Here is a 25990-nt window from a genome sequence, read left to right on the forward strand (position 1 = left end):
GTTAGCCAATTTTTTTTTAACCTTTACAAGTGACTAAAATGTGGATTCAAGTGTCTCTGCATATCTCTCCTGCCCTTACACAGCAATCGCTAGGATGAGGTCTTAGGAGAGCTTGGAAATTCATAAAAATATATACAATTACTTAAGCTATAGTTCCTAACCTCAAAAGTAGACTACTAGTTCAACCCATAGCATTCAAATGCTCTTGATTTATTTATTTTTTTCCTAGACTAAACACCAGCGAGCAGAGCTCAGCTATCTAGTTGACAGACCTCGCCGAGTTAACAGGTATGGACTCTTTTTTTCCCTAGCAGTAATGGACAATTTACAGCCTAGTAAAAGCAGGAAGTAGGTATATTATTCTAAATTAAAATTAAAATGTATAAAATATTTTCAATTGAGGCAGGACATAAATATGAACTATATTGTGTTTCCTAGACAATACATTAAAAATTATACATTATATTTCATATATATACAACCCTTAAAATATATTTGAATATTTTGTCAATTTACACTCCTACACAGTTTCTGATAGTCTTCCTCACTGTTCCAAATGTATGTCTATTTTATGAAAATGATATAAACATGTATTTAGCTCCAATTATAGAATAATGCCTAAACTTTACATGACTTAAGTGCTCAAAATGACTGTTAATCGATCATTTTTAAATAGTTATGCTTAGGCTATAAAAGCTAGCTTTATTCAGAAACAAAGCCAACTAAGAAAGAGGTCTGTGAGTCTGCAGCACCATCTGTGACCATGTGGTGGCAGAAGAATGTTTTCTCTGTTTCTTCACCTTTTTTATTCTAATATTCACATTTTTGTACTTCTAGTTCTGCATTCCAGGAAGCCGACATAGTAAGCTCTAAGGACAGTGGTCATGGAGACAGTGAACAGGGAGATAGTGATCATGATGCCACCAACCGTGCCCAGTCAGCTGGTAAGTGTGATCAAAGGGCAATCTAAATGCTAACTTTTATAGTTTTTGCTTTTAAAAATAAACCTAGGAAGGATGATGTCCTAGGCAATTTTCCATAGGTTTAATGCTGGTAACTCTACAGAAAAATAGTGTCACTCTACTTTGATAATTGCAGACTTAAAGAGAATTGTAAAAATGCAGTGTTCCTTTGGAGAGTTAATGTTAGGAATTCATTGTGGAGAGTGTCAGAATACGAAATATATCTTGCTTATGTAATGTTCTTTAATGGACACATTGCATACAGAAAGACATAGCTCTCTCACCTGGTCCAGTTACCAGTCTTCAGTCAATTAAGGTATTCTTAAATTTGTTTATGGATGAGATAACTGAAGATGGATAAAATTGATTGACCTGCCCAAGGTCACAAGAAGATAAATGGATGACTGAAGACTAGAATCCACATTTCTTGTTTTCCAGGGCAATGCATTTTACACACCACCAAGTATTGAATGAGAAAAGTAATGGTGATTAAAAGTCATTAATGGATTGAAAACAGTTTCTAATCTTGAGTCTTAGGCTTCAGAACGTTAGGTAATATGTGATAATGTGTATTTTTTGAAGTGTCCTTGGTTTCTTCATATTTTCAACAGGGTCCATGACACATCAAAAGGTGAACTCTGAGTATATTTGTATGTGGGCTTGATGGTAGTCACTGATAGGTTTCAATGTGCTATATATTCATTTTATTTTACTTTTGTTTTTAGAAAGTCAAGTTTTATGACGTCCTGGTAACTCTTATTACTAATACTAAAAGGAAACTCTTACATGAAATAAAATATGTATGTTAAAATGAAAATGATTTAATAAACTTCTGGTGTCCTTCCTAATTTTTTGGTTTTCATCTTTGATGGGTGTTTGTTGAATATTTTACTTTTTCTATCTAGTTTTGTGTTTATTTGACACACGAAGAAATAGAAAGGCTAGTCAACTTTTCTAACTCCTGAAAATGTCGATCTTAGACTGTCTGTGGGTTCAACTCAACTCTCTTGAGACTGGACCTTTATTTTACTTAATAATATAACCATAGAGTGATAGGTTCTTATTTTCAAGGTGATATTAGTCCTCGAGAGCACCCATTCCTTAACACACTTGGTGGACCTCTGGATGGTGCTGAGGCAGTGTGTCAAAGGGCAGCGTACACCCCATGGTGGCCTGGCAGCAATGGTTGCTACAAGCCTCTCACTTGGCTAATGTGCGCTGTGTCTGTAGCTGCCTTAGCCTTGGGAAACCCACGCAGGATGAAGGGAAAAAAGGCTGCTCAAGGGTCTCTTTATATTGCTGTGAGTCATTAATATGCAGGCCTAATGAGACTTGAGAACTGCCAAGAATCCCCGGAGGTCTCTGCCCCTTGCGGGCCTTCACGCTAAGTGAACAGAGCATCTATTTAGTGTCTGGGAACCTGACAACAAACCAGATCTTGCCAGAAGTTTATATGTGAGTACAAAGTCCCTTTCATTTTTGCCCCATATATGGCATATGATTTATTGTCATCTTTAAAAACTGTACATTTAGCATTGCTCATTCCTGTTCTTTTTCAGAGTTTCTAATTTAACTGTCAACCTTTTAAAACTTTTAAAACAAAATGTTGAATGTTTTAAAAAGAGTATCTGTAGCATGTTTCTTTGAATGCATTTTACTCCTTTCCCACCCCACACGCCCCGCTTTGTTTTTCCTGTAGCACTTCAATCTCAATGAACATTTCAATTAGTTTAGTCCCTCAGACATAATGACCCATAATAACCTAACTGAAGAAAGAGAGATGAATAAACATCTGCAAAAGAGCCAAATTTGGAAGATAGATGAGAACATATTCTTATCAGTGCGTCTTCCCAGTAGCTACTTTATTTCACAGTCACTTGGTGTTACCATTTCTGTAATGTTTCTTTCAAATGATTGGAGGTGTCAAAGCATTTAAAAGAATACTAAAATGTTAAAATGTGTTGTGGAAAACATTTCAGCCAGGCAGTATTTATTTTTATCAAAATGTTAAAATTTTTTTCGTGTCTTTAAGTTCTTAAACATGTAAAAGTGTTACAGAATTAGCAATCCTTTTATGTATCTCATTAGTAGTTACAGGGCAGCCACAACATACTGGGCACAATAATAGCTATTTTAGGATTGTAATAAAGCACTTATGTTAAGAAGTGATTGCACCTTTGTGTGCTGAATTGAAATCAGATTTATTGTGTAATTTTATTGTAAGAATGATTTTGAAGTGTTTTCTTTTTTAAGTATAAAACCTCAAATGCAGAGAATTAAAATGCATTTAAAGACTTTTTTCAATCCATACTGCTGTTATGTACTATAAACCTCACATCAAGCAGCTAGACTATTTCCAAAAATTTAAGCCCATTTCAGATAAATCTGTTTTATTTCATTGTAAACCCAGATATTAATGATCTTCCAATTTTGCAAAATTAGGTAATATTACTCATAGCATAGCTTTCTAAGTTCAGGATAGGAAAAAAACATTATGTTATAATAAGCAAATCTCACTTAACTAGGTTTTAGTAGGGAAAAGTTAGATTATCAAGCAAAACTAACATTGGAAAGATAAAGACTCCGAATTCTCTCTTTCAGTTTGTACCGTATTCCACACTATAGTGTACAGACTGTTTAGCTTAGTGCTTCACCTGTTTAAACTTCCTACCTTTTTCTTTATTCCTATTTCTTTTTCTACATTAACATTATTCTGTATTATTTATTTAGATATGCCTTCTATTTATTCTTTTATGAATAGTTTTTTTTTGTTGTTGTTCTATCTTCCACCCCCTCCTTCTTGCTTTTCTTTTTTCTAAGCCATTTGCTGTCACCAATGTTGTTCATAGAAGGGCTTTAAACACGAAGGCAGCTGCACAGAGAATCACATAAGCTTTTTCAGTTTTCCACTGCACCTGGCTCCATGTGTGAAATTCTTCGCCTTGACCACTGCTCTGTGGCACTTTCTTTCTATAGCCTTGTCAAGGTGCTTCCCGTTTTTTTCAGTGCACTATTGATGTATTGGTTAGATATGGCAGTATTCCAAGGAGAAGTGGTAAATGCAGACATAAACCATCACAAGAGGAAAAACTGATTAATCACAGCTTAAATAGCCAAAGAATTGGACTTTAAAGAAATATATTTTCAACTTTATTATGTCATTATATTAAAGCATAATTATTTCTTCTATTTTAGGATACAGATAGAATATTTTAAATTGTATATCTTAAACATTTTAATATTATTTGAGTTATATCTAAAGTGATCTGTTTAGTAGTGAGAGGTTGCTTTTCCCATTATAAAATATCTACACTGTCAATAATGCTAAGCTTAATTATAGATTTCTTTTTAATACCTTGTGCCTTTAAAAAAATATGTTGAAGACAGAATCCTAATAAGTGATTGAATTACTTGTTAGACATTCTCTGAAAATTGTCAAATTTCTCTTCAATAATTTTTTCTTTCAGTTATAGGAGAACTTATCTTCCAAATATGTTTAGTTTCTAACTAATTATAGATATAGATATAATACATGGTCAAAATTTGGCTATGAATTTTAAAAATAAAGTGATTTGATTGGTCAGCAATTTCAAATTAGTAGATAAAATATATCATTGAAATGCATTAAGCCATTGCATTACTACAATATCAGCAATAGAATACTTGGTTTATTATAAACACAAATACATATTTCCAAACTCCATTAAGAATTTAGATAATTGCCAAATTTGCTTTTGGGTTTATGTATAAAATGGATTTACACCAGTATTTATAAAACCTTATTCGCTGGTGAAACTTTGAGCTGCAACTTGAAAATGTGGAGAGATTTATAACTGGAAGCAATATAGAAGACAAAATATTGAGAGGAAATGGTGAAAAATATATACATTTTGAAAGATTATTGGTAGGGAGAAAATTTTGATGGGAATATTTTTATTTTTTCATGCGTGAGTTATGTTAACTATTTGCTTCAAAACCACGTTTTTCTAAAACATACTGCAATTTTTGTGGTTACAATTAATGTATCTTAAGTAGTTAAAAGAAGACTAGAAATCTCAAAAAATGAAAAGTTTTATATCTTCTTTAAAATTAATTTATCATATTTGGAAAAAAATAAACGTTTTGAATGAAAGCTTGTTGCACAAAAAGAAATGTTCACGCAATATTGTATTATGACAGTCACCAAAAAAGTAGCACAAATTGAATTCTAAAATTTCTGAAATCACAATTTGGTCTCAATGGAAATATCCACTGCCTCTGAGTATACAGAACAAGTTACTAGCCAGTTGAAAACCATGTACTTTAAAATTTGTCTAAATATATCTTTGCATAACAGGCAGTCTATCATGTCAGCTGTCATCACTTGCAGAACAGATTATTTCTGAAAAGTGGAAAAAATAAATAACTAGAAAAAGAGATTGCAAGTAAAAGATATATGTTGAAACATTTATTAGATATTACCAAAATTCCAAAACTGAGGTTTGGAATAATAGACATTGGAGACTCTGAAAGGTGGGAAGACTGAAGCCAGGTGAGGGTTGTGAAATTATCTAATGAGTACAATTTACATTATTCAGGTGATGGTTACACTAAAAATCCAGACTACACCACCATAACAAAATTGCACTTGTATCCCTAAAGTCTATTTAATTGTTTTTTAATTTAATTGAGGTTTGGTCTGTAATTTTCTGTTGTAAAATCCCACAGTTTCCATAGTAAGGGCATTTGAATGAGAAAAAGAAAAATTAAGTTAAACTTATTAACTTTTGAGCTGCCAATTTGAGCTATTAAAGAATTACAAGAGCAGTGTTAAAGTTATGCATTTTAATATATCCTAGCTACTGTAATATCTGGCATCCCTGTGCATCATAAAGTCATTTATCACAACAAAACTTAAATATACCTCTGCTTACTTGGTAATTGAAGTACTATATTTAATGGGACTACCGACAGGTGATAAAAGATAAAATGTTAGTTATACAGTATCTTCCGAAGGTGAGGAATCGTAATGGAATAAATTTATGTGGCTCTCAAACTATATAACTACACAACAAATGAAAAAACCAATTTTTAATTAATTTTTCTGTTACTTATCTAAGTTTATTGATTTACTATTTACATTATGTTTTAAATGTTTGTTTCTATGTCTGATTTTTCTTCCTGAGAAATAGGTACACTTATCAATAAAACTGGTGAAACATTTATGTACAATTTGAGCCACCTTACTTTTCCTTCTAGTTACATGAAGCTGTATATTATTACTAAAGGACTTCTACTTTAAAAGGATTAATTCATATATTTATTAAGAACATTATTTACATGTTTATTGCCTCTGTAGAGTGATACTGTTCATTTAACAAAAAACTTTTCTATATCCTCACTTTTTTTTTTTGCCATGCACATGCTATAGTTTATTTTTAATACAGATTAAACTTGTGTGAACTTTACTATGTAATCTAAGGAAATTTTAACCCAACTCAAATAATCAAAAGAGGCAGAAGAAAAACTTACTTGCCAGATAAGAAAATAGGCACATTGGGGTATAAACTACATAAAAGTAATTTCTACCAAAATCAAGCAGCATCCTAATATATGTTGACATAGTAGATTATTAAAATTATGTGTGGAATCGTCATATTCACAATTAGAAGAGTAGTTGGGCCTAGGTGCAAAAAAAAAATATGTGAAAGGTTGTATACTGTCTTATCTAGCATATTTAAAATGATATTTAGTCATCATGTGAAGAAAAATGATATTAGTTCTAATTTATATTGGAATGTAATTATATCAGCTATTCAAATTGAGTATATAAGTTTATTTTAAAAATAAATAATTACTCATAATAATTTTACTCTTAAAGACGTTTCTACTGTTAAAAAATCTATGTTCCGCCATCATTCTATTAATAAATAGACAGCATTTATCATATCAAAGTATCAATCTTCTCTCTGGTTCTGTAGCCTCTACCTAGTTAGTATGTAAATGTGTATCAGGGACATTCTATTTCCCTTTCTTTTTTCTTTTCACATGTCTTCTTGCAAAAATAGGATAAAGGAGTGAGCTTCTTTGGTGTCTAGTGAAACATTTACATGTTTTACATGCTGTTGTCAGTCAGTTTCCTTAATCCCAGCTTCAGCTCACATTTCCGTTCCTTAGCAGTTCACTGATCAGTAATTTATTTCCAGACTTATACAGGAAAATTATCAGTGAAATATTATAATCAAAGTCAGACTTAGCACTCTACATAGTTTAATATAAAATTTTTAAAAAGTCATGCAGTGAGACTAATATATGATAAGAAGCTTGGTGTTACTTTTTAAAATTTATGTAATTTGCTGTTCTTAACTCCAAAATACTAGAGTTAAGTATTAGATAATCTAGATAATCTAGATAGTATTAGACAAACCAGAGTGTTCATAATTTTGAAAAATCATTTTATTTTATATATGCAGATAACATATACACAAATACACATAAATCAATATATAACAGAATACGATCAGGAATTTAAAAACCAAAAACTTGCTTAAGAGCTCAAATCACTTGTGATATTAATAGAAGTAACAATCAAGTATATTCATTAAATAAATATTATTCCTTTGATTTAAAAAATGTTTTTCCAGACCGTGCATGGATTTGAGTTTCTTTTCTAATAATATACTTTTGTTTTAACAGACTAATAATATACTTTTAGTTTTAACAGACTAATAATATACTTTTGTTTTTCAAATTGATCCTCTTTTAAAACTTTTTTATTATTTTTTCTTTTTTTAATATTATTTAAAAAATAAAGTGGCCTATTAGGCACTGTCATTCCATACCCAGCTCCACGCCAGTGAGCCGGGGAGCTTCTTAGCCATTTAAAGTTTGAGAATAGGTTGAGATTGTTTCGGCCCTGTTTTAAAATATCTGATAGATATGTTACTATGTTTAGAAAAACATTAAAATCCTATTTTTGTGTATGCATTTTTCTGTGTAGTGCTATATATCAGCATTAATATCAAATAGTATTCTGTAGTGCTTGAAAATTCTTATGCTTTGCTTAAGAAACTGAATGACCTTTCTTGATCATAATCAGATAATATTTGTAATCTTGTCAATCTAAGGAAGACAATGAAATTTGAACTTGTCCTTTGAAATCTTGGTATTATAGGATTAGTAAGCAAACAACTCTGTTGACTAGGACAAGTGTGTTCCAATATAGAGCAAGTAATAAGGTATTTGTCAATAGTATCTGCAGTTGATTTACACTGCATTTGGTTACCTTGGTTTCATTAATTACAGTCATTTGTTCTGGATTTGTCTAAGATGGTAAATGATAAGTGGTTTTTAGTCATATGGACTACTAGAGTGTCATTGAGGAATACCTTTAGGAAGTCATTTCCTAGAAACCTCGGAAAATATGCTTTTAGCTGCTAATGAAATTGTGTTTTATTCTTGTTTTTTACTGATTTTCCTCTGTGTATGCCACATTTCTGTTGAATTTCACTTTCTGCTTCATATTCAAATTTCATAATCTAAATATCATTTTTGGTGCTTGGCATATTTCTTATGTTTATTTGTTTTTAAGGGAAAAAGTCAGATATTTATCATTGTTAGGGATCACGGATTTTAAAGCTTTTACACCTTGTTGTTTTATCTGTTTTGAACTTCACAAGAGATTTTTTAAAAGATGTGTACTTTTTTTATTCACCATTTCCCAGTTATTTAAATTGTTTAGAGCCAATATTTTTCCCATACCCCAAGTAGTTTAGAAACATCTATCTCAGATGCCTCTTTGCCAGAAGAGTCTTATCTTTTACATTTGCAGATCATTTTCTCTTTTTAAAGTGATGAACAAAAATGAGACAAAACAATATTTGGTTCCTGTCAGGGTAAGCCAGGAAAAATTTGTTAAGACACCTTCACTTGTCACCCTTTATGCTACCCGTTATCTTACACTGCTAAGTAACTGGTCATGTTGGTGAAGACTACATCCGTAGTTTCTGTTTTCTGCTTACAGGTATGGATCTCTTCTCCAATTGCACTGAGGAATGTAAAGCTTTGGGCCACTCAGATCGGTGCTGGATGCCTTCTTTTGTCCCTTCTGATGGACGCCAGGCTGCTGATTATCGCAGCAATCTGCATGTTCCCGGCATGGACTCTGTTCCAGACACTGAAGTGTTTGAAACTCCAGAAGCCCAGCCTGGGGCAGAGCGGTCCTTCTCCACCTTTGGCAAAGAGAAGGCCCTTCACAGCACTCTGGAGAGGAAGGAGCTGGATGGACTGCTGTCTAATACGCGAGCGCCTTACAAACCACCATATTTGAGTAAGTATTACACAAAGGGCTCTGTTAAAGTGTTCCCTTTGAGGAGATAAAGTTCAACATTCCACTCTTTTTGGTAAAAATGGAGTTCAGGTTTTTTTAAGAAATAAAGATAAAAGTGACTGGATGCTGGCAGCACTTTAGGGCAATATTCTTTATTTAAAATAATAGATTCCTCTAACATTGAGACATTAATAATTGCACTCAGCTCTTTCAAAATATGAGACTATGTTCTCCAAATTGATTATTTTATATAATCATTGCGAACAATAAAAATGCTTTGAGATTCCATAATATGTTTCCTTTGAGGATCTTGGTAATGAGAAATAGAAATATTTTTCTTTTCGTTAATGGATAAATATTACTGACAATTTAATATCTTGGTCAAACTACATAAATAATGTTTGATAAAGATAAAACTCATAACAACTCAATCAAAAGATCACTTATCTTATATAGAAGATCCATCCTACATAACGTTTTATTTCATCTACTACAAAAATAACTGTGGAACTTATAAGCTAGAACAAATGATGAGACAGATTGTAGATATACCATTTCTTTTATGACCGATGAAATTGAAAAGTAAGTGTTTTCAAAAACTTAAAGAAAAAAACAGAAGAATATTTATTTTAGCCTTTATGAAGTACAATGTGAAAAGCAAAGACTGAATGCATTGAGGTTGTGACTACTAACCTGGACATAGATAAAGCAAATAGACAAGTGTTATATGCTTAAAGGAATGGTCTTTTATTAGATGCATACATTGTGGTGACAACAATAGTCAGGTGGTGTTTTATGAAGGATTGTTTTCAGCTTTTCAGATTACTCAGAACCACAAATACCCCAGCATGATGTACCACTTTAGCACTTCAGAACCAAAAAATCATTTGTTTTGCTTTATTTTTTAAAGTTATACAAAGAGAGAACAAATAAAGACAGGAAATATTGAGATGTCAAAAATGCAATTTGGATGCTAATGTCTTAAGTTTAACTCACAAATCCACACATGCTAGTGAACTAAAATAGCCTAAAATCAAATTTTAATAAGTGAGGAACATGATGAGATCTTTGCCTCTGAAACTGAATTCTGGATTCAAAATTTTATTTATTATTAAAAGTAAAACTTTTCCAAATTTTAAGCAGCATATTTAACTACTGTTTCACTTAAACTAAGAATGTACATTATAGAAATACATTATTAATCATTTCAAGGCAAAAAGTGAAGGGTATATGATTCAGATTAATAAAAATTTGCATTTCTAAATAAATACAAATATTTGCTTTTACCATGTAATAACAGGTAAATCTACTTCAAATACAGTGGGAAAATCAACTTGCCCTCTTTTGCTCTTAGTGAGTACTAATCTTGGTGAAATTACACTTACATACAGACCTGGAATTTTAAACATCTACAAATGTCTTTTCTTTACTGACTAGATTTTTTTATTAATAAGACTAACGGAAACAATTTTTATTATTAAAATATTAATGCTGCATATATTTTAATGCAAATTTTTCTATTTCTTAAGAATCTAGTCTTTCATTTAGAAATCTGATTCAGGGATTATGAAATTTATTAACATTTATGTGTGTTGCTAAAAATCAAAAGAATGAATCTATTATTTCACCAGGAAAATTTTAATTATTTGCACATTATATATATATTCATATATATACACATATATATTCATTATATACATATTTTCATATATATACACACATATATTCATATATATGTGTGTATATATATGCACTAACTCATTCCAACATATATTCATATATACATATATTCATATATATATGAATATATATACGTTGGAATGAGTTAGTTTTTAATAGTAGTTTTTTTTCCCTAATCTGTTTTAGCCAGTTCACACCGCTCAAAATTTAGGGTTTGGGTTGACGTGTGACCTGTGGTGGATAATTTGCAGAAGAATAGCTATTTTGTTGTTTTCACTTCTACTCTTCTTAGTTCTTCATACAACTTTAATCATGTCTAGACTGTTTTTTTTTATTTAACTTTTAGTATTTAATGTCATCTTAGAGTCATCCGATTATATTTAAAATTACACCATGACTCTGACTTAATAATCATAAAAAATTTATGGTTAGTCTGATAATACAAACTCTAAAACAAAACTATTCCTGACCATTTTGCCCCTCAAATTCATATGGTGATAGTTTTTGACACTTGTGTACTTTTTCATTCAGAATAGAAATAATGTCATCTTCTAAGTCTAAAGCAAGTCCCTTACATAATTAAAAAAGCTAAAAATTAACACTAACTACTTGCTTTTAATCAGAATGTTTTAATTATTCAAGTCGTAGGGTTTTTTTTTTTTGCTAAATATGCAGTTTCATAATGAATATAATGTATATGATGTTAGGAAAAATAGCAGTATATTTAGTTATGTTTTTGTAAAGCTCTAAAAAGCCTAATGAGACTGTCACTGTCATTTATACAATAATGACAAGGAAATGACGATATGCTTAAAAATACAAAAGAGATCATTGTCAATACAAATAACTTTTGATGTCTATACCTCTGATTGCTAAAGTTAAAACTAAAAACTGCAAGAAACCAACTTTTACACAAAAATAAGTGGATGCAAACATTAAATAATGTACTTCATGTTCTTAAAAATATGCTTACATTTACATTTCTTTTTATTTTAATGTATTAACAAAAGACCCATGAAGAGTATACATGATGTATTTAATAAAAGAAGACTTTTTAAAAATCAGGAATAATTTTGAACACATCCTTCAATACTTGCTGAGTTATTCATGAGCACTTTCTGAGCTTGCTTTATCTTATTTTTCCTATAATGTTATAGTTTGCTAAGTTGATATGGAGCAAAGGGATACACTCAAAGATTGAGTAAATAAATTTAAACAGGTAGATCATGACCATATATTCAGAAATGCCATATTTAGATTTACCTTAAATGTTAATGAATTTCAGTTTTACTTTACCTTTAATTTTCATTAGCATAATTAAAAACACTAAAATACCACTTTCATTTTTAATTAAAATTAATAATTGCCTATAGCACTTTAAATAATCATGTTAGAATGAAAAAATATTTTCTGGAGTTTTAAAATAACATTGCATTTTTATCATGAACATTTTAATGATTTGTTTAGAATCATAGACATCTTATTTAAAATGATTCAGTCTTTCAAATGGCACAGTAAGTTATGTGTAAAACCATCTGGATAATCTCCATAAATAAAAATATAAAATGAATATAAAGTCAAGAATGTAATTGACAAAAGTTATATTATTAGTATGATTTCAGAAAACCCTACTAGTTAAAACACTTTAATATTTTTGTAGTCATTCCTGCTTATGATTTTGGCTTTATATTTTGAACACCATCTCTTAAGATCTTTGTCAGTAAATGAACATGAAATTCACTTCCTATCAGCTTAAACTATACAGTAATAAAGGCATAAGTATGTGTTATTTGGATACTTGATTTCTTGCCAATAAACTTAATCAATTCCTAAAAATTGAAGACAATCATAAGATACTCAATACAATTACATCAAAATGTACTTGTGAAAATATTTCTTTAAGTGTTATACAATGAAAAATTGGACTGAATAAAGTGAAAAAAACTGCATGATAATAACTAAATTTCTAAATCAATGGAACTTTCTAGAGTATAAAGGGAACCATTTATTTTCATGGCCCATCCTGCTTTCATATTATACAACATTTAGACTAGTCCAAGTATACTAAAAATCATTCTGGTTGTCTCCTGACCTAATTTTATTTTTGCCAACTTGTTAATCTTCTTGAAATTTCAACTTGATGCACCCATATGATGATTAAAAACATAAATTTCTAAAACAGTGCATTTAAAATACTGCTAAAACTTATCTAGACCTTTTATCAATAGACTTTATTTGGGGGAAAATTTTAGGCATCTATATTATGTCTATGTGCACTTCAAGTTTTTAGTTGATTGAAATTGTAGAACATGTTTTGTTTAGTAACATTTCTTCCAATCCCTTCATTATCTCAGCCTGCCTTCTGTGAGTTTTCATAATTTGTTGAACTCAGTAGTGCAGTAAGAGCATACATAGAATTCAAAATAAAATGACTTTTCTTACTGATACACATTACCCTCATACTTATGTACCTCTGTATAATGTTTTCTCTAGGATTTGCATTTTCCTCTAATGACTTAAATATAGCCTCACTATCCAATGTTAAAGTCCAAAAATAAATATTTTTATAGAAGGCCTTGCTTTCATATAGGCCCATACACCACTAAATGAGTGGACCTCTCTTGTAGGATTTTTTCTTTTTAACTTGATATGTTAATTTCTGATTAGTTCTCTTCCATGTTGTGCTACTTTGTCTACTCTGTTTCTGAGGGTGGGTTTTTTGTTGTTGTTGTTCTTTTACTCTTTATATTCATACAGATTGGTGAACCTAATTTTCTCACTTTTTCAGTTTATTTCTTTGGGACAGTTTTATGGCCTTAGAAATACACTAGTCATTCTATTTTTTCATTAAATTCCTTTATCCAGGAATTATGAATAAATCTGGCATTATCAAAAAGTTTACTCCCTTCAACTCCATGAATAGGAAACAAATGGTAACTTGGCATCAGAAAAAAAAATTTAACCCTGTTCATTTTCTCTATCTGAATTTTATTATATTTTATGCTACTTATTTTAAAATATTACTTATTTTATTGTATTTGGTGAATTTTATTATATTCTACTTCTCTGAAATATGGTCATCTATTCATAGTTCATGTCATTCCTCCAGTTAACTAACTGATGCAGCAGTTGATGGGAACTTCTCTGTAACACTAGGTACATGAGATATTATAATATTTTGTTTCTTTTTCTTTAGTTGTTGTATAGTCGTCTATCTCAGCTAGTAGAATTTAAAGTGAAAGCTATAAAAATCCTTCTGAGGTGCAGATATGAAACACAGCAGTTGTTTTATATATAAATATCTGGTCATTTCTGTAAGCAATTTTTTTTTTTACTTATTCAGACATCAGTACTTCTCTGTGACTTATTTCAAGTCATTTAAAATTTGTGCCTGTGGGTAATTTGGAACTAGTTTCACCCAAGAAGTTTCTATTCCCCCAGTTAAAGAACAATTTCATAAGTTTCTTTTATCAATATATTTATCTTTATAATTATCTGTAATATTTAAAAATGGCATTTTAATGACTTCAAATTGAATTGACTTTATTTTGACAATTTGACCTGTGGTTCACCCCAACCTTTATATTCTAAATATTCAAAACGTACACAATTATAAGTACTATGTTTTGCAACTGCTTTCTCACCATTTATTAACTTTGCTAAAATCTGCTCCAGCTCTACTACGATTTTTCTTCCCAGTACAATTACTCTCTTGGCATATTTAGACTCATTATCCAGCTATGCATATTACAAATGCTATAAATAATTATGTGATGAAAAATGAATTAATGGGAATTTTTAAAGTATGCAAAATTTCATTAATGTTGTCATTATTTATTCATTCATTTATGTACACACGCAGTTGTTGATACCTCCAAGCAAACTTTATTCTTTTCTTCTAATTTTTTAAAAATGTTTTAATTAGTTATATTCTTTTTTAGCTACACCTACAGACTTTTACATAGGGAAGTAGAATTTAAACTAATTCAAGCTATTGAAATGCACCCAACTAGGGCATCTGTGTAAAATATCATGGAGTGTTTCAGGACTTTGAGATGTTAAACTTCTTTTGATTTGTTCTAAGAACTTATTTCATATCCTAAGGCAGAGTTAAATTGTTTCTTATTTCTTAACCCTCTTACAATTTTAATTACTCCCCATTCTTCCCCATCTGCAGTACCATCTTTCTTTTATTTACTAGCAGCTTAATATGTTAGCTCTCATCTTTCATCTTTTTATAAAGCTAATAGTTTTATATTTTCCTCTACTTTAGTCACCTTTTTTCTTTATTTAATTCCCATATAGGATTTATTTATTTGCATTTTAAAATTACATTTCTGAGTTCACAGATATATGGTTAAGTAAAATATTGTCATTTAAGGGCATATAGAGAAAACATAATCGATAAAGTTAATTACACCACTTTTATTCAATATTTTATAGTTCTTTAGTATGACTCTTCAACTGTTTTTCAAAGCAGTTTATCTCATGCATATTTAGGACTTCTTAGAATTAATATTTAGCATATTAACATTATTTATATACCTCATTTTATATTACAGATCATTTTCATCCTCTTTCTTATTTTGTACATTGATGTAAAACTGTGTAAGAATTTGTCCATCACATGAGCTTAACAAAATAAGACTATCAATTAAAATATAAATAGAATTATTCAATGAAAAGAAATACCTACTTGGGAATTTTTTCCTGCTTTATTATACTGAAGATTTATGAGTCAAAATTTGAATGTGTTAAGTTATAAAGATATTGTAAATAAGTCTGGAATCTACAAATTCAATTGCCTATAAATATCATTAAACATTATTCAATACTCAATGTGCCAGACACTTTTTGGGTGAGTCTTCGTCATCTTCAATCCTTTTAATAGAAATTAGATTGTGTCATTTAGATAATATAGATTAGAAATTGTTTCGAACACTGAGATTCACTGTTCAAGTTTAAATAATATTACTGAATTAAGATTAAACTCAGCATAATGTGAGTCATTTTAATGTTTCCTGGAGTATAACAAAATATTTTAGGTTTGTATTGAGTTTCAATAAGACTTCCTAGTCACTGTAAAGCTTGACCTACTTCAATTTAGGTGAGGAGAGTGTAGGAAATTCAAAAACCTTGTCTCCCAAAACATAATTATATACCAAAAGACATAGATAAAAACAAATTATAAGCTAGAAATTTTGCAGATAAAAATTAGGATTTTATTTATGATTCTGTAACTCGTACCTTATATGACATCATGTATATACATTACGTATGGTAATAGCAAGGCACTTACCCATACTCTTTCTCTTAGAGATACAGTTCTTTTGACTGTATGGATTGAAGAGACAATATTTGAAATTAACTTTGATAAAGTGTCTATATATATATATATATATATATATATATACACACTGTTATGCAATACAGTGTTAGTCTAAATTATCAATGATAACTTTAAGTCATTCAACAAGGGATTATAAATACATTTTATATGCTCTGGTTTCATGATTCAGTGGTGTGGATACACTCAGATACGTTTACATCCCATATAGAATCATTACATTTTTAATCAGTTAAATTTAATTTTTAATTATATCTATCAAACAGACTTTGATTATGTGCAACATAGGAGTCAATGTATTTAACTAATGGCTACTTTATTATCAGAAGCTGTTAACATGACAATATGGTGCTTGTTGAGAAACAGATACATGATTCAATTCATTTTAGTATATTCTTTTTGTTTTTGTTTTTTTTTTTTGAGATGAAGTCTGTCTCTGTCACCCAGGCTGGAGTGCAGCGGTGCGATCTTGGCTCACTGCCACCTCCATCTCCCGGGTTTGAGCGATTTTCCTGCTTCAGCCTCCCGAGTAGCTGGGACTACAGGCACACACCACCACACCCAGCTAATTTTTTGTATTTTTAGTAGAGACGGGGTGTCATCCTGTTAGCCCAGATGATCTCTATCTCCTGGCCTCGGCCTCCCAAAGTGCTGGGATTACAGGCACGAACCACCTCACCCAGGTAGTCTATTTTTTTTTTAAGGTACTGATTGTTAAGTTTACAGTGCTTAAGTATAGCAAAAAAAACTATGACACTGCAGATGAAACAGGTTTCTGGTTCTAGTGTTTATGTATTATGAGAAAGGCAGTGTTTTTAACTGCTAGTAAAAATGTTGTAGTCAGTAGGACGTTTTCCCCACCTTAAGATTGGCCTGAATCTGACACTGAATTCCAATATTACCTGTGTTTGATATTCATCATCTATTTTACACAAACTAGAAAATTAGCTTTAATTTATCACCAAGTGTTTTAAGGCTCATCTGTGTCAGTCACTATATTTGGGCTGAAAATTACCACTTTATTCCATAAAACATATTTCAAAATGTTTTCATATTTTTCAACTAAGTTTCTTTAAACAAGACATAAGCATAGAAGTAACACATAACTAAAATCAATAATAAATACATATTTTCTGGATTAAACTCTGAATCACCTTGGATACAGAAATAGTCAAGATAGAGGAGCTCTCCTCTTCTAACAAAACATATGGGTTTGTTTCTTTTTTTTTTTAATTTTTATTTTTATTATTATACTTTAGGTTTTAGGGTACATGTGCACAATGTGCAGGTTTGTTACATATGTATCCATGTGCTATGTTGATTTCCTGCACCCATTAACTCGTCATTTAGCATTAGGTATATCTCCTAATGCTGTCCCTCCCCCCTCCCCCAACCCCACAACAGTCCCTGGAGTGTGATGTTCCCCTTCCTGTGTCCATGAGTTCTCATTGTTCAATTCCCACCTATGAGTGAGAACATGCGGTGTTTGGTTTTTTGTCCTTGAGATAGTTTACTGAGAATGATGTTTTCCAATTTCATCCATGTCCCTACAAAGGACATGAACACTTCATTTTTTATGGCTGCATAGTATTCCATGGTGTATATGTGCCACATTTTCTTAATCCAGTCTATCGTTGTTGGACATTTGGGTTGCTTCCAAGTCTTTGCTATTGTGAATAGTGCCGCAATAAACATACGTGTGCATGTGTCTTTTTGGCAGCATGATTTATAGTCCTTTGGGTATATACCCAGTAATGGGATGGCTGGGTCAAATGGTATTTCCAGTTCTAGATCCCTGAGGAATCGCCACACTGACTTCCACAATGGTTGAACTAGTTTACAGTCCCACCAGCAGTGTAAAAGTGTTCCTATTTCTCCACATCCTCTCCAGCACCTGTTGTTTCCTGACTTTTTAATGATGGCCATTCTAACTGGTGTGAGATGGTATCTCACTGTGGTTTTGATTTGCATTTCTCTGATGGCCAGTGATGATGAGCATTTCTTCAGGTGTTTTTTGGCTTTTATAGAAACAAATATTTAAATATATTAACTTGAATACCATCTAATAGCAAAAAAGTAGAAAAATTGAGATGTTTGTATTTCATTTTTCCTTGAACGCAGATTAGAAGATTGTGACAAATTGTGGACTATGATGCTTAAAGGAAATTGTAAATAGAGTAAAGAGATTAACATTTTGGGAAATGGCGTATCTGAAGAAAGTTTAAATGGCTCAAGGAATTGTGAATTGAGAGGAAAAGTACAGAGGTGACATAATAAATGTTAAGTATTTAAACAAATGCTACACAGATAAGATGGTAATCAGTTAATCTGTCTTTATGGAGAGCAGAAAAGAGGAAATGTATCTATATAGCTCCTGTGAGATTTAAATTACACATTACAGGAAATATCTTAACCTTGACATCGGTTCTTCCTCCTGAGGGATATGGAAACATTTTACCTAGAAAGCTTTATAAATGATATACATATGCATATGCCATCTGTGATTTGGTGAAATACCACGTTCTAGCCCTGCATTGTATTTTCCCACGAAATGCCTTTCCTCATCTGCATCTGGCAAAGGAGGGAAAACTTCAATTTACTTGAAGATGAAGAAGAGACAATTGAAAAAGCATTGTTTCATTTCCCTCCCTTCCTGTTTCTCTGGGAATGACTTTTTATTTTTCTTTCTTTGGAATTTTTTAGAGGAAAGAAACTTAGTTTCTCAAAGTCTTTTTTTCTTTTTTTCTCATCTCACATATTGAATTGCAATGGTGAATGAAATGTCCAGGAACAAAGATATTGCAGTTTTAGAAAGAGATTTGGGGAGATGCATAGAGTATAAATGCTGAGGATGAGAATGTCAAATATATACACATCTAATAAATACCATAGATTGTGTATATTAAAAAGTATGCATCATAACTCTCAGGTTTAAAACTTCATATTGTATGTAATAATAGCTTACACATTAAGCTATTATTATACAATGAAGTCAGTTGACTCTAGATGAAAAATATCTTAACCTTGTCTAATATTGAGTCTCTCTTTACTACATTGGCTTTAATGAGAATTTTCACTTTTGGTATCACATCATCCTCTATTCAAGTTTAAGGCAATCCATGATGACAGTTAGTATAGAACAGCTGACAATTAAATAAAAATTCAAACATCTATTATTAATCATCCAAAGTCATAATTGACTACTACCCTTAAACCTAGAAGTAATACATGCTTTCTTCATCACTTTGGAAGATATAGCAAGCAGATCTTATATGCCATATATAATTATTATATCTGGAGTTGATATTTGGAGATTAAATTATAATACATCCTAGCTTGGTAATGTGGAAGCATGAATTAGTCATACACTTCAGAAAAATAAAATGAAAGAGAAAATAATCAAATGGAAAACTTATGTTGGCTAAACATTAATACTAAATTTAATAATAACAGAAGTAACTACCTACTGAGTGTCCATTTTACAGGCACAAATAAATGAAATAAGACAAAATAAATACATCACTTTTGTAAATTGTTACAAGGTGACAGTTCTCTTCTGTCAAGGATCACAGTATGTCCTGTGAAATAGGCTATAGTAAATAATTTTAGAATCAATTTATGAATTTTTATATTATTATATAAATATACATAATTTTATATAGGCAAAATGACTGGTATTAGACAATTTAGAAATGCCTTTTTTGATGGATTGGAGTGAATTCTAACTTCTTAGAGCTTGAATTAAGCTAATGATTGAGGAAATCTATACTTATAAGTTATATTATGGAGTGATGTGAAGATAATTATTTCCCAAGTTATAACAACATAATATTAACTCCTATGGAAATTATTACAAACATTAAAAATTCAGGCTTATATTAGAATTATTTTTAGAAAATACTTAACATTGAATAATTTAATATTTGTCTCTCACAGTTAAAATTGAGCTTGAAATCTAGTAACATATTCCTTGATAATGTAAATCATTTTCTTTGTAGTAATTTTTATAGAAATTGTTTTCATAACGCTTATAAAAAGTGTGCTTATATATCCAATATAGAGAAAGATTACCTTTATTTTTTTCAAGGAAACACCTAAAGTAGTTACAAAGGCATATCGTATTGTTTTGAAGTTAATTTTAAGTCTGTGTTCTTTTTTCTAATCTTTTAAGTTTCTTCTCATTTAACTTACTTTCCTCTCTAATTTCAAAGGGACATCAATTGGCCCTATTATTTTTAGTAGTAGTATTTATTGTAAAGAAGCACCATAACAATTTAAAACTGTAAAAACTTTTTAACCAACTGCTTTAAGCAAGTCTTCCCAAGCTACTGACAAGAACAGTGTGACCCACATTCAAGAAAACTCATTGTTGGGCACAACTGTTTTCCAAGTACAGTGGTCTTCAGTTTTGTTTGGCCTAGAACTAGATTATATAAATGTTCTCGTGGCCTGGAGTATAGGAAAATGCTTATGTTTCATGAACTCATCACAGGCTGATATATGGAAATAAGATTATTATCTTAATTTAAAATACCAATACAATAGCCAAATAAACTGAAATACTCTTAAGAGATCTCCATAGGAAAAATAAAAATACTATGAGAATTCTGGTTGATAATGTAAAGGGAATTAGATCAACTTAATTGCTAGTGACCACACATAGCCCAATGCATCCTCGTTTGATGTTAAGTGATCTGTACCTACTGCACAAATAAAAATATTCCAATCAGGTTATCTCAGTGTGATATGCTCTGGGTCATCCTGGAAACACTGAAAAATGCAAAACACGAAAAAATGCAAAAGTGTTTTGAATGATTGTATCCTCCTTCCCTTCTCCAAACTTTATGCAAATCAGTTCTTCCTTTGAGATTTTTAGCAATGAATAAACCAACCTTGGGCATATTGGATTACTCCTGAAAAGTTTTCAGCTTTAAAATGTGCCTGAAGCACAACCTGCTCACCTGGTTGGATGTGGTATACTTAGTAAATACATGCTTGAAACATACCCTGTTCTTACTGCTTTCAGAATAGGTTTTCCGTAAGCATCACTAATTTTACCATTTTGACTTTATTATAACTTGTAACTTTTAATTTTAGAAGATACCATTTTTATTTTGTTCTCCAAGTATGCCTTTACCTTCTTTGAACTTATAGCCCACTATGGATTTATGAGTGACCTTTGTACATGTTCTTGCATCAGAGAAGCAATGTGGTGAAGAGCACCAGTTATGGGATCAGTCAGCCAGGTTTCAACTACTGACCCAGCCAGATACTAGCTGTGGGACCTCTCTATTTTCTTTAACCTTCCTATAATTCCTTTTCCCCATCTGTAACATGCATCCTCCAAAGCTCATTGTGGAAATTAAATTATTTAACATATTTAAAGCAGTGAGTGCCTGCCCAAAAGAAGCACTCATTAAGTGTTCAAGGCAACCATATATTCAGTTAAAATTGGAACAATGACATCAGCGTGAGTATGGACAAAATTACAATTCTGGGCTTAAATAGAACTAATTATGCTCTCTTTTACTCCCAGAGAAAAATCAGACTCCAAATGTTCTTTTCACAATATATCACTATTTTACATCTGCAGTATATATATTCTTTGACATAATACATGTTTTAAAAGTACAGTCTCCCTATTTTTCTGTTCCATCCAAGAAAACAATGGAACAGATATTATAGAACCAAATACATAATGCTCAGCAAAGATTAAGCTTTGTTTATTTCATGTGTTAATCACAAAGCATGATTATAACTTTTAAAAGTTCATATTCTCGTTATTTTACTTAACTTGTATGCTTACAGTAAGTAAAGATACTTGGTTATGTACAACAGTGAAAATCTGAAGAATACTCATTTTTCAAACAACAGATTTTTATTTCAGTATAGGAAGTAGCATGTTATATTTGATAATTGTAGAAAAATAAAGGATTTCTATTTGCTCAGGCAAAAAAATTAAAATAATGAAAATCAATGACCATATAAAATTTGACTCATCTATGTTTAGAGAATTGTACTGGCATATTGGTGCAAATTCTAGCCTTATACAAAATATTGTTATCCTAGAGAGTTTCGATAGCCCTGTGTAAAAGACAGATGCCCTAAAATGATCAAAGTAAATGAAAGCCATCTTAATATGAAAAATTACGTCTTTCTGTAACATATATCAAATATATATATATATATATATATATATATATATATATATATATATCTGTCACAGATCAATATCTGAGCACATAAAAGCCTAGGGATACTTTTGCCTCCTTTGTTCTTCTCTAAAATCTTATTATCTAATAAACCTGATTCTCTCAATCAGCTTTCTATTTGTATTTTTGTACCTTTGTCTTTCAAAGTGATACAGAACTAACAAATAGTGTCACAAACTCCTTTGAAAAAACACTTAAGAAACCACCCAAACTTGAGTTTCAGCTTATAGTTTATTCACTGGGCTCTCTGTGTAATTCTCATGTTTTTTTGATTCTATGTGTTTCTGTCTTCTACCTTCTACATCGGTTTTGCATGTACATCACTATTTTGCCCAAATAACAAGAGACCTAACAGCTAAGTTTTAGTGCCCAATTTCATTTCAGAATCATTCTCATTTATGTTTATTTCTCATATGAAAAGAAAAATTTCTCATTTTTTATACAATGATAAAGCTCTTGCATTTAATATTGCTATTTCTAGCAATGGAAGAAATGAAATACTAAACAAATGTAATTGTTTTTTAATCTAATATGCTTGTAAATGCAATTGCCATAGTCACCTGCAATTAAGCATTTTCCTCTTATCAAAATGCACTAGTTTTCAATGAGTCTATAGGTTTCTCATCGCATTAACAGAGGAACGTGATATTTAATTTATTAGAATAAAATATCTTTGACTATCTTTGGGAAAGACTCCTTACAGTATAATCAAGGAAGAATTTGTAGAGCTCACTTTGGGGCCACTATTCAAGCACTATCTGTGTGATTTTTAATGGATAGAGACCAAGGGCATTCTAGGAGCAGGAAAGTGCATGAACCAAAATGCAGAATTAGAGAGCAAATAATAAATTGGAGAAGTAAATATTCTAACTTGTCCAATCTATCAGATATATCCAGAGGTATAGTGAAGGTTAAGATTTGAAAGTTGTTTTGGATAGACCAAGACAGGTTTTGAGTAATTATACCAAAAGTAATAGTAGTTAACATTTATTGAGACAGCACAAAAAGCCAGTGTGCTTTCTTTTTATTATTATTATTATTATTATTTTGAGATGGAGTTTCACTCTTGTTGCCCAGGCTAGAGCGCAATGGCACTATTTTGGCTCACTGCAACCTCTGCCTGCCGGGTTCAAGCAATTCTCCTGCCTCAGCCTCCTGAGTAGCTGGGATTACAGGCATGCACCACCAAGACCGGCTAATTTTGTATATTTAGTAGAGACGGGATTTCTCCATGTTGGTCAGGCTGGTCTCGAGCTCCTGACCTCAGGTGATCGGTCTGCCTCGGCCTCCCAAAGTGCTGGGATTACAGATATGAGCCACCCTGCCTGGACTTTTTTTTTTTAATTAAAATTTTTGGAAGCAAAAAATAGACATGAGGAAAGATGATAACTTAAAATACTGGTAAATTGAAATGTAGCAGGGGTTATTTTTGCATAGGAAAGATTTAATCAAATGTATGTTACTTTTAATCACTTGAAATATGTTATTTGAAATGCTATAATTCAAATTATCCATGTGTCTTCACTAATTCTGTGAGTTGCAGATGAGATCTTCCTAGGGTAAGGTTTACTTGTGAGTGTCTCTCTATGAAAGAAGAAACCTAGAAGCAATTATTTATTTTAAAAAGTTTCAGTCTCACAGTTATAAAGTGAATTCAATATTAGTCTGTGATCATTATGTGCCTTATTTTTTCTTCATTGAATGTTATGGAAAAAAATTCCTGTACTCTTTTATAGGTTTCCTAAATTTTGTTGCTGTGGACACTACCCGAGGCTTGAGATAGTGGCATGGAATCCCTTCTTTAAGCATTTCATTTCATCACTTTTTTCCTTTCACAGTCATCCTTAGAATTGAGTTGGCCACAAAGTAGCCAGGCAGTCTTTTTGAGTGCAGTGTTTTGTTACATTTTGAAGATTTAGAGTAATGGAATGCAAACTACTTCCAGATATGGAAAGTATTAACCCTGAGTTCTGCCACTGGGCTCTGTGAGAAGGCAGGCGTATACTTTGGATTCCTCAAATCCAGGCCTTTCTGACTAGCTTACCAAGATCAATGAGGACTCCTGTCTTTTACTATCTAGCTTTTAATATTAACTAATTAGACTATTTCTACAAAACATTTGACTCATGTTCTCTTAACACATTTTTGAGACTCTCTGTTGAAGCCACAGTAACGTTCATACTTATTCCAGTTTTTAAAGACTTTTATACTTAAGCTCTGCCTACATTTCTGTTTCATGTCATTTAATAATTTGTCAGCTTCTTCATAGATACTTTTTCTCAAGCCCTTGTGTGTTTATACATTCTGTTCTGGCATCCTCTCTCATCTGAAAACCCGCTTTTCTCTCCATTCATCTGCATGACCGTCTCTTATTCATCAATCAAGATTCAATTTATTTTGCTTTTAATGAGAAGACTTCTCAGACACTGAGATACAGACACTCTAACTGTAACTTCTTATAGATTCTCATACATAATTGCTGTCTTTAGAATATTTTGTGAAACAATTGTTGGTCCACTGGACTGTAAAATCTTTTAGAGCTGAATCATTTGCTCCATTTAAGGGTCCCATGTTCCATAACTGTGTCTGGAACGAAGTAGATGCTCATAAATGCTTATAGACTACATCAATGAGTCAATAAATGAAATATTCTGAATGGAAATGAGGTGCAATTCTTTTTTCTTCAAGAGAGTTTGTCTAGGCCTCTACTCTGACTTAGATAAATAATAAAATTACAGTAGTCTCTGAATGACATTAAAAAAAGCAAACTAAAACAACAAAAAATCTTAACCATTTCCAGTTCTAAATAATCTCCACTGTATTTTATCTTATTTCAAATTTTCATAATTTTCTGTTTTTATTCTGGCCTTAACTATACTAGTTCTTTTATTCTTTCTTCTGGTATATCACTTTGTCTTTCACAACTCCTTTAAGCTCATGTTTCACCATCACCCCCTGCTAATTTCACTAAGCTATTTTCTTTTCAATTGTCTGCCACGTATCATTGGAAAACGTATATGTAAACACTAAGTAAATATAAGATAATCTTAAATATAAAGGGTGAGCCATTGTGGATATGTATAATATTATGAACAGGAGGTTGTTGATAGTACTGGACACCTATGGCTGGAGGCAATTCATCTGACTTTTCCTTCAGGTTTCTGAAGTTTTTATGTAACAGTTTGTATGTATATGGCATTCTTACTTATCGTCATTATTACATAAGTTATATTTGTTTTATGGCATTGTAGTAATGAATGGGTACATCAGATGCTGTTTTTTTAATATCATGTTGAAGAATTTTGCTTTCTTTATGAGAACATTATTATGAGATATGTAGGTAGTTTTGTACACTTGTGATAGTTTAATGATAATGCATATATGTAAGTATACATTTTCAAAACTTTTTAACCAGAATTCTTCACTGGCCCCAAGAAAGATTGATTAATTAAAATTTGAACTTTTATTTAAATTTATTGTA

At 31.2% G+C, this 25990-nt stretch overlaps 1 protein-coding gene across 3 annotated transcripts in view; it reads left to right on the forward strand.

The window, feature by feature from the left end:
• PCDH10 (protocadherin 10) overlaps nt 1–25990 on the forward strand; it is a 58487-nt gene that overhangs the window by 3972 nt on the left and 28525 nt on the right. For all 3 annotated transcript variants that reach the window (XM_032147251.2, XM_058436761.1, XM_032147253.2), the window contains 3 exons: nt 230–288; nt 838–944; nt 8965–9270. In XM_032147251.2, the coding sequence (XP_032003142.1) occupies nt 230–288; nt 838–944; nt 8965–9270 (472 nt within the window). The remainder of the gene's footprint in view (nt 1–229; nt 289–837; nt 945–8964; nt 9271–25990) is intronic.

This window comes from Hylobates moloch, unplaced genomic scaffold (assembly GCF_009828535.3).
Source record: "Hylobates moloch isolate HMO894 unplaced genomic scaffold, HMol_V3 SCAFFOLD_3, whole genome shotgun sequence".
Classification (NCBI taxonomy): domain Eukaryota; kingdom Metazoa; phylum Chordata; class Mammalia; order Primates; family Hylobatidae; genus Hylobates; species Hylobates moloch.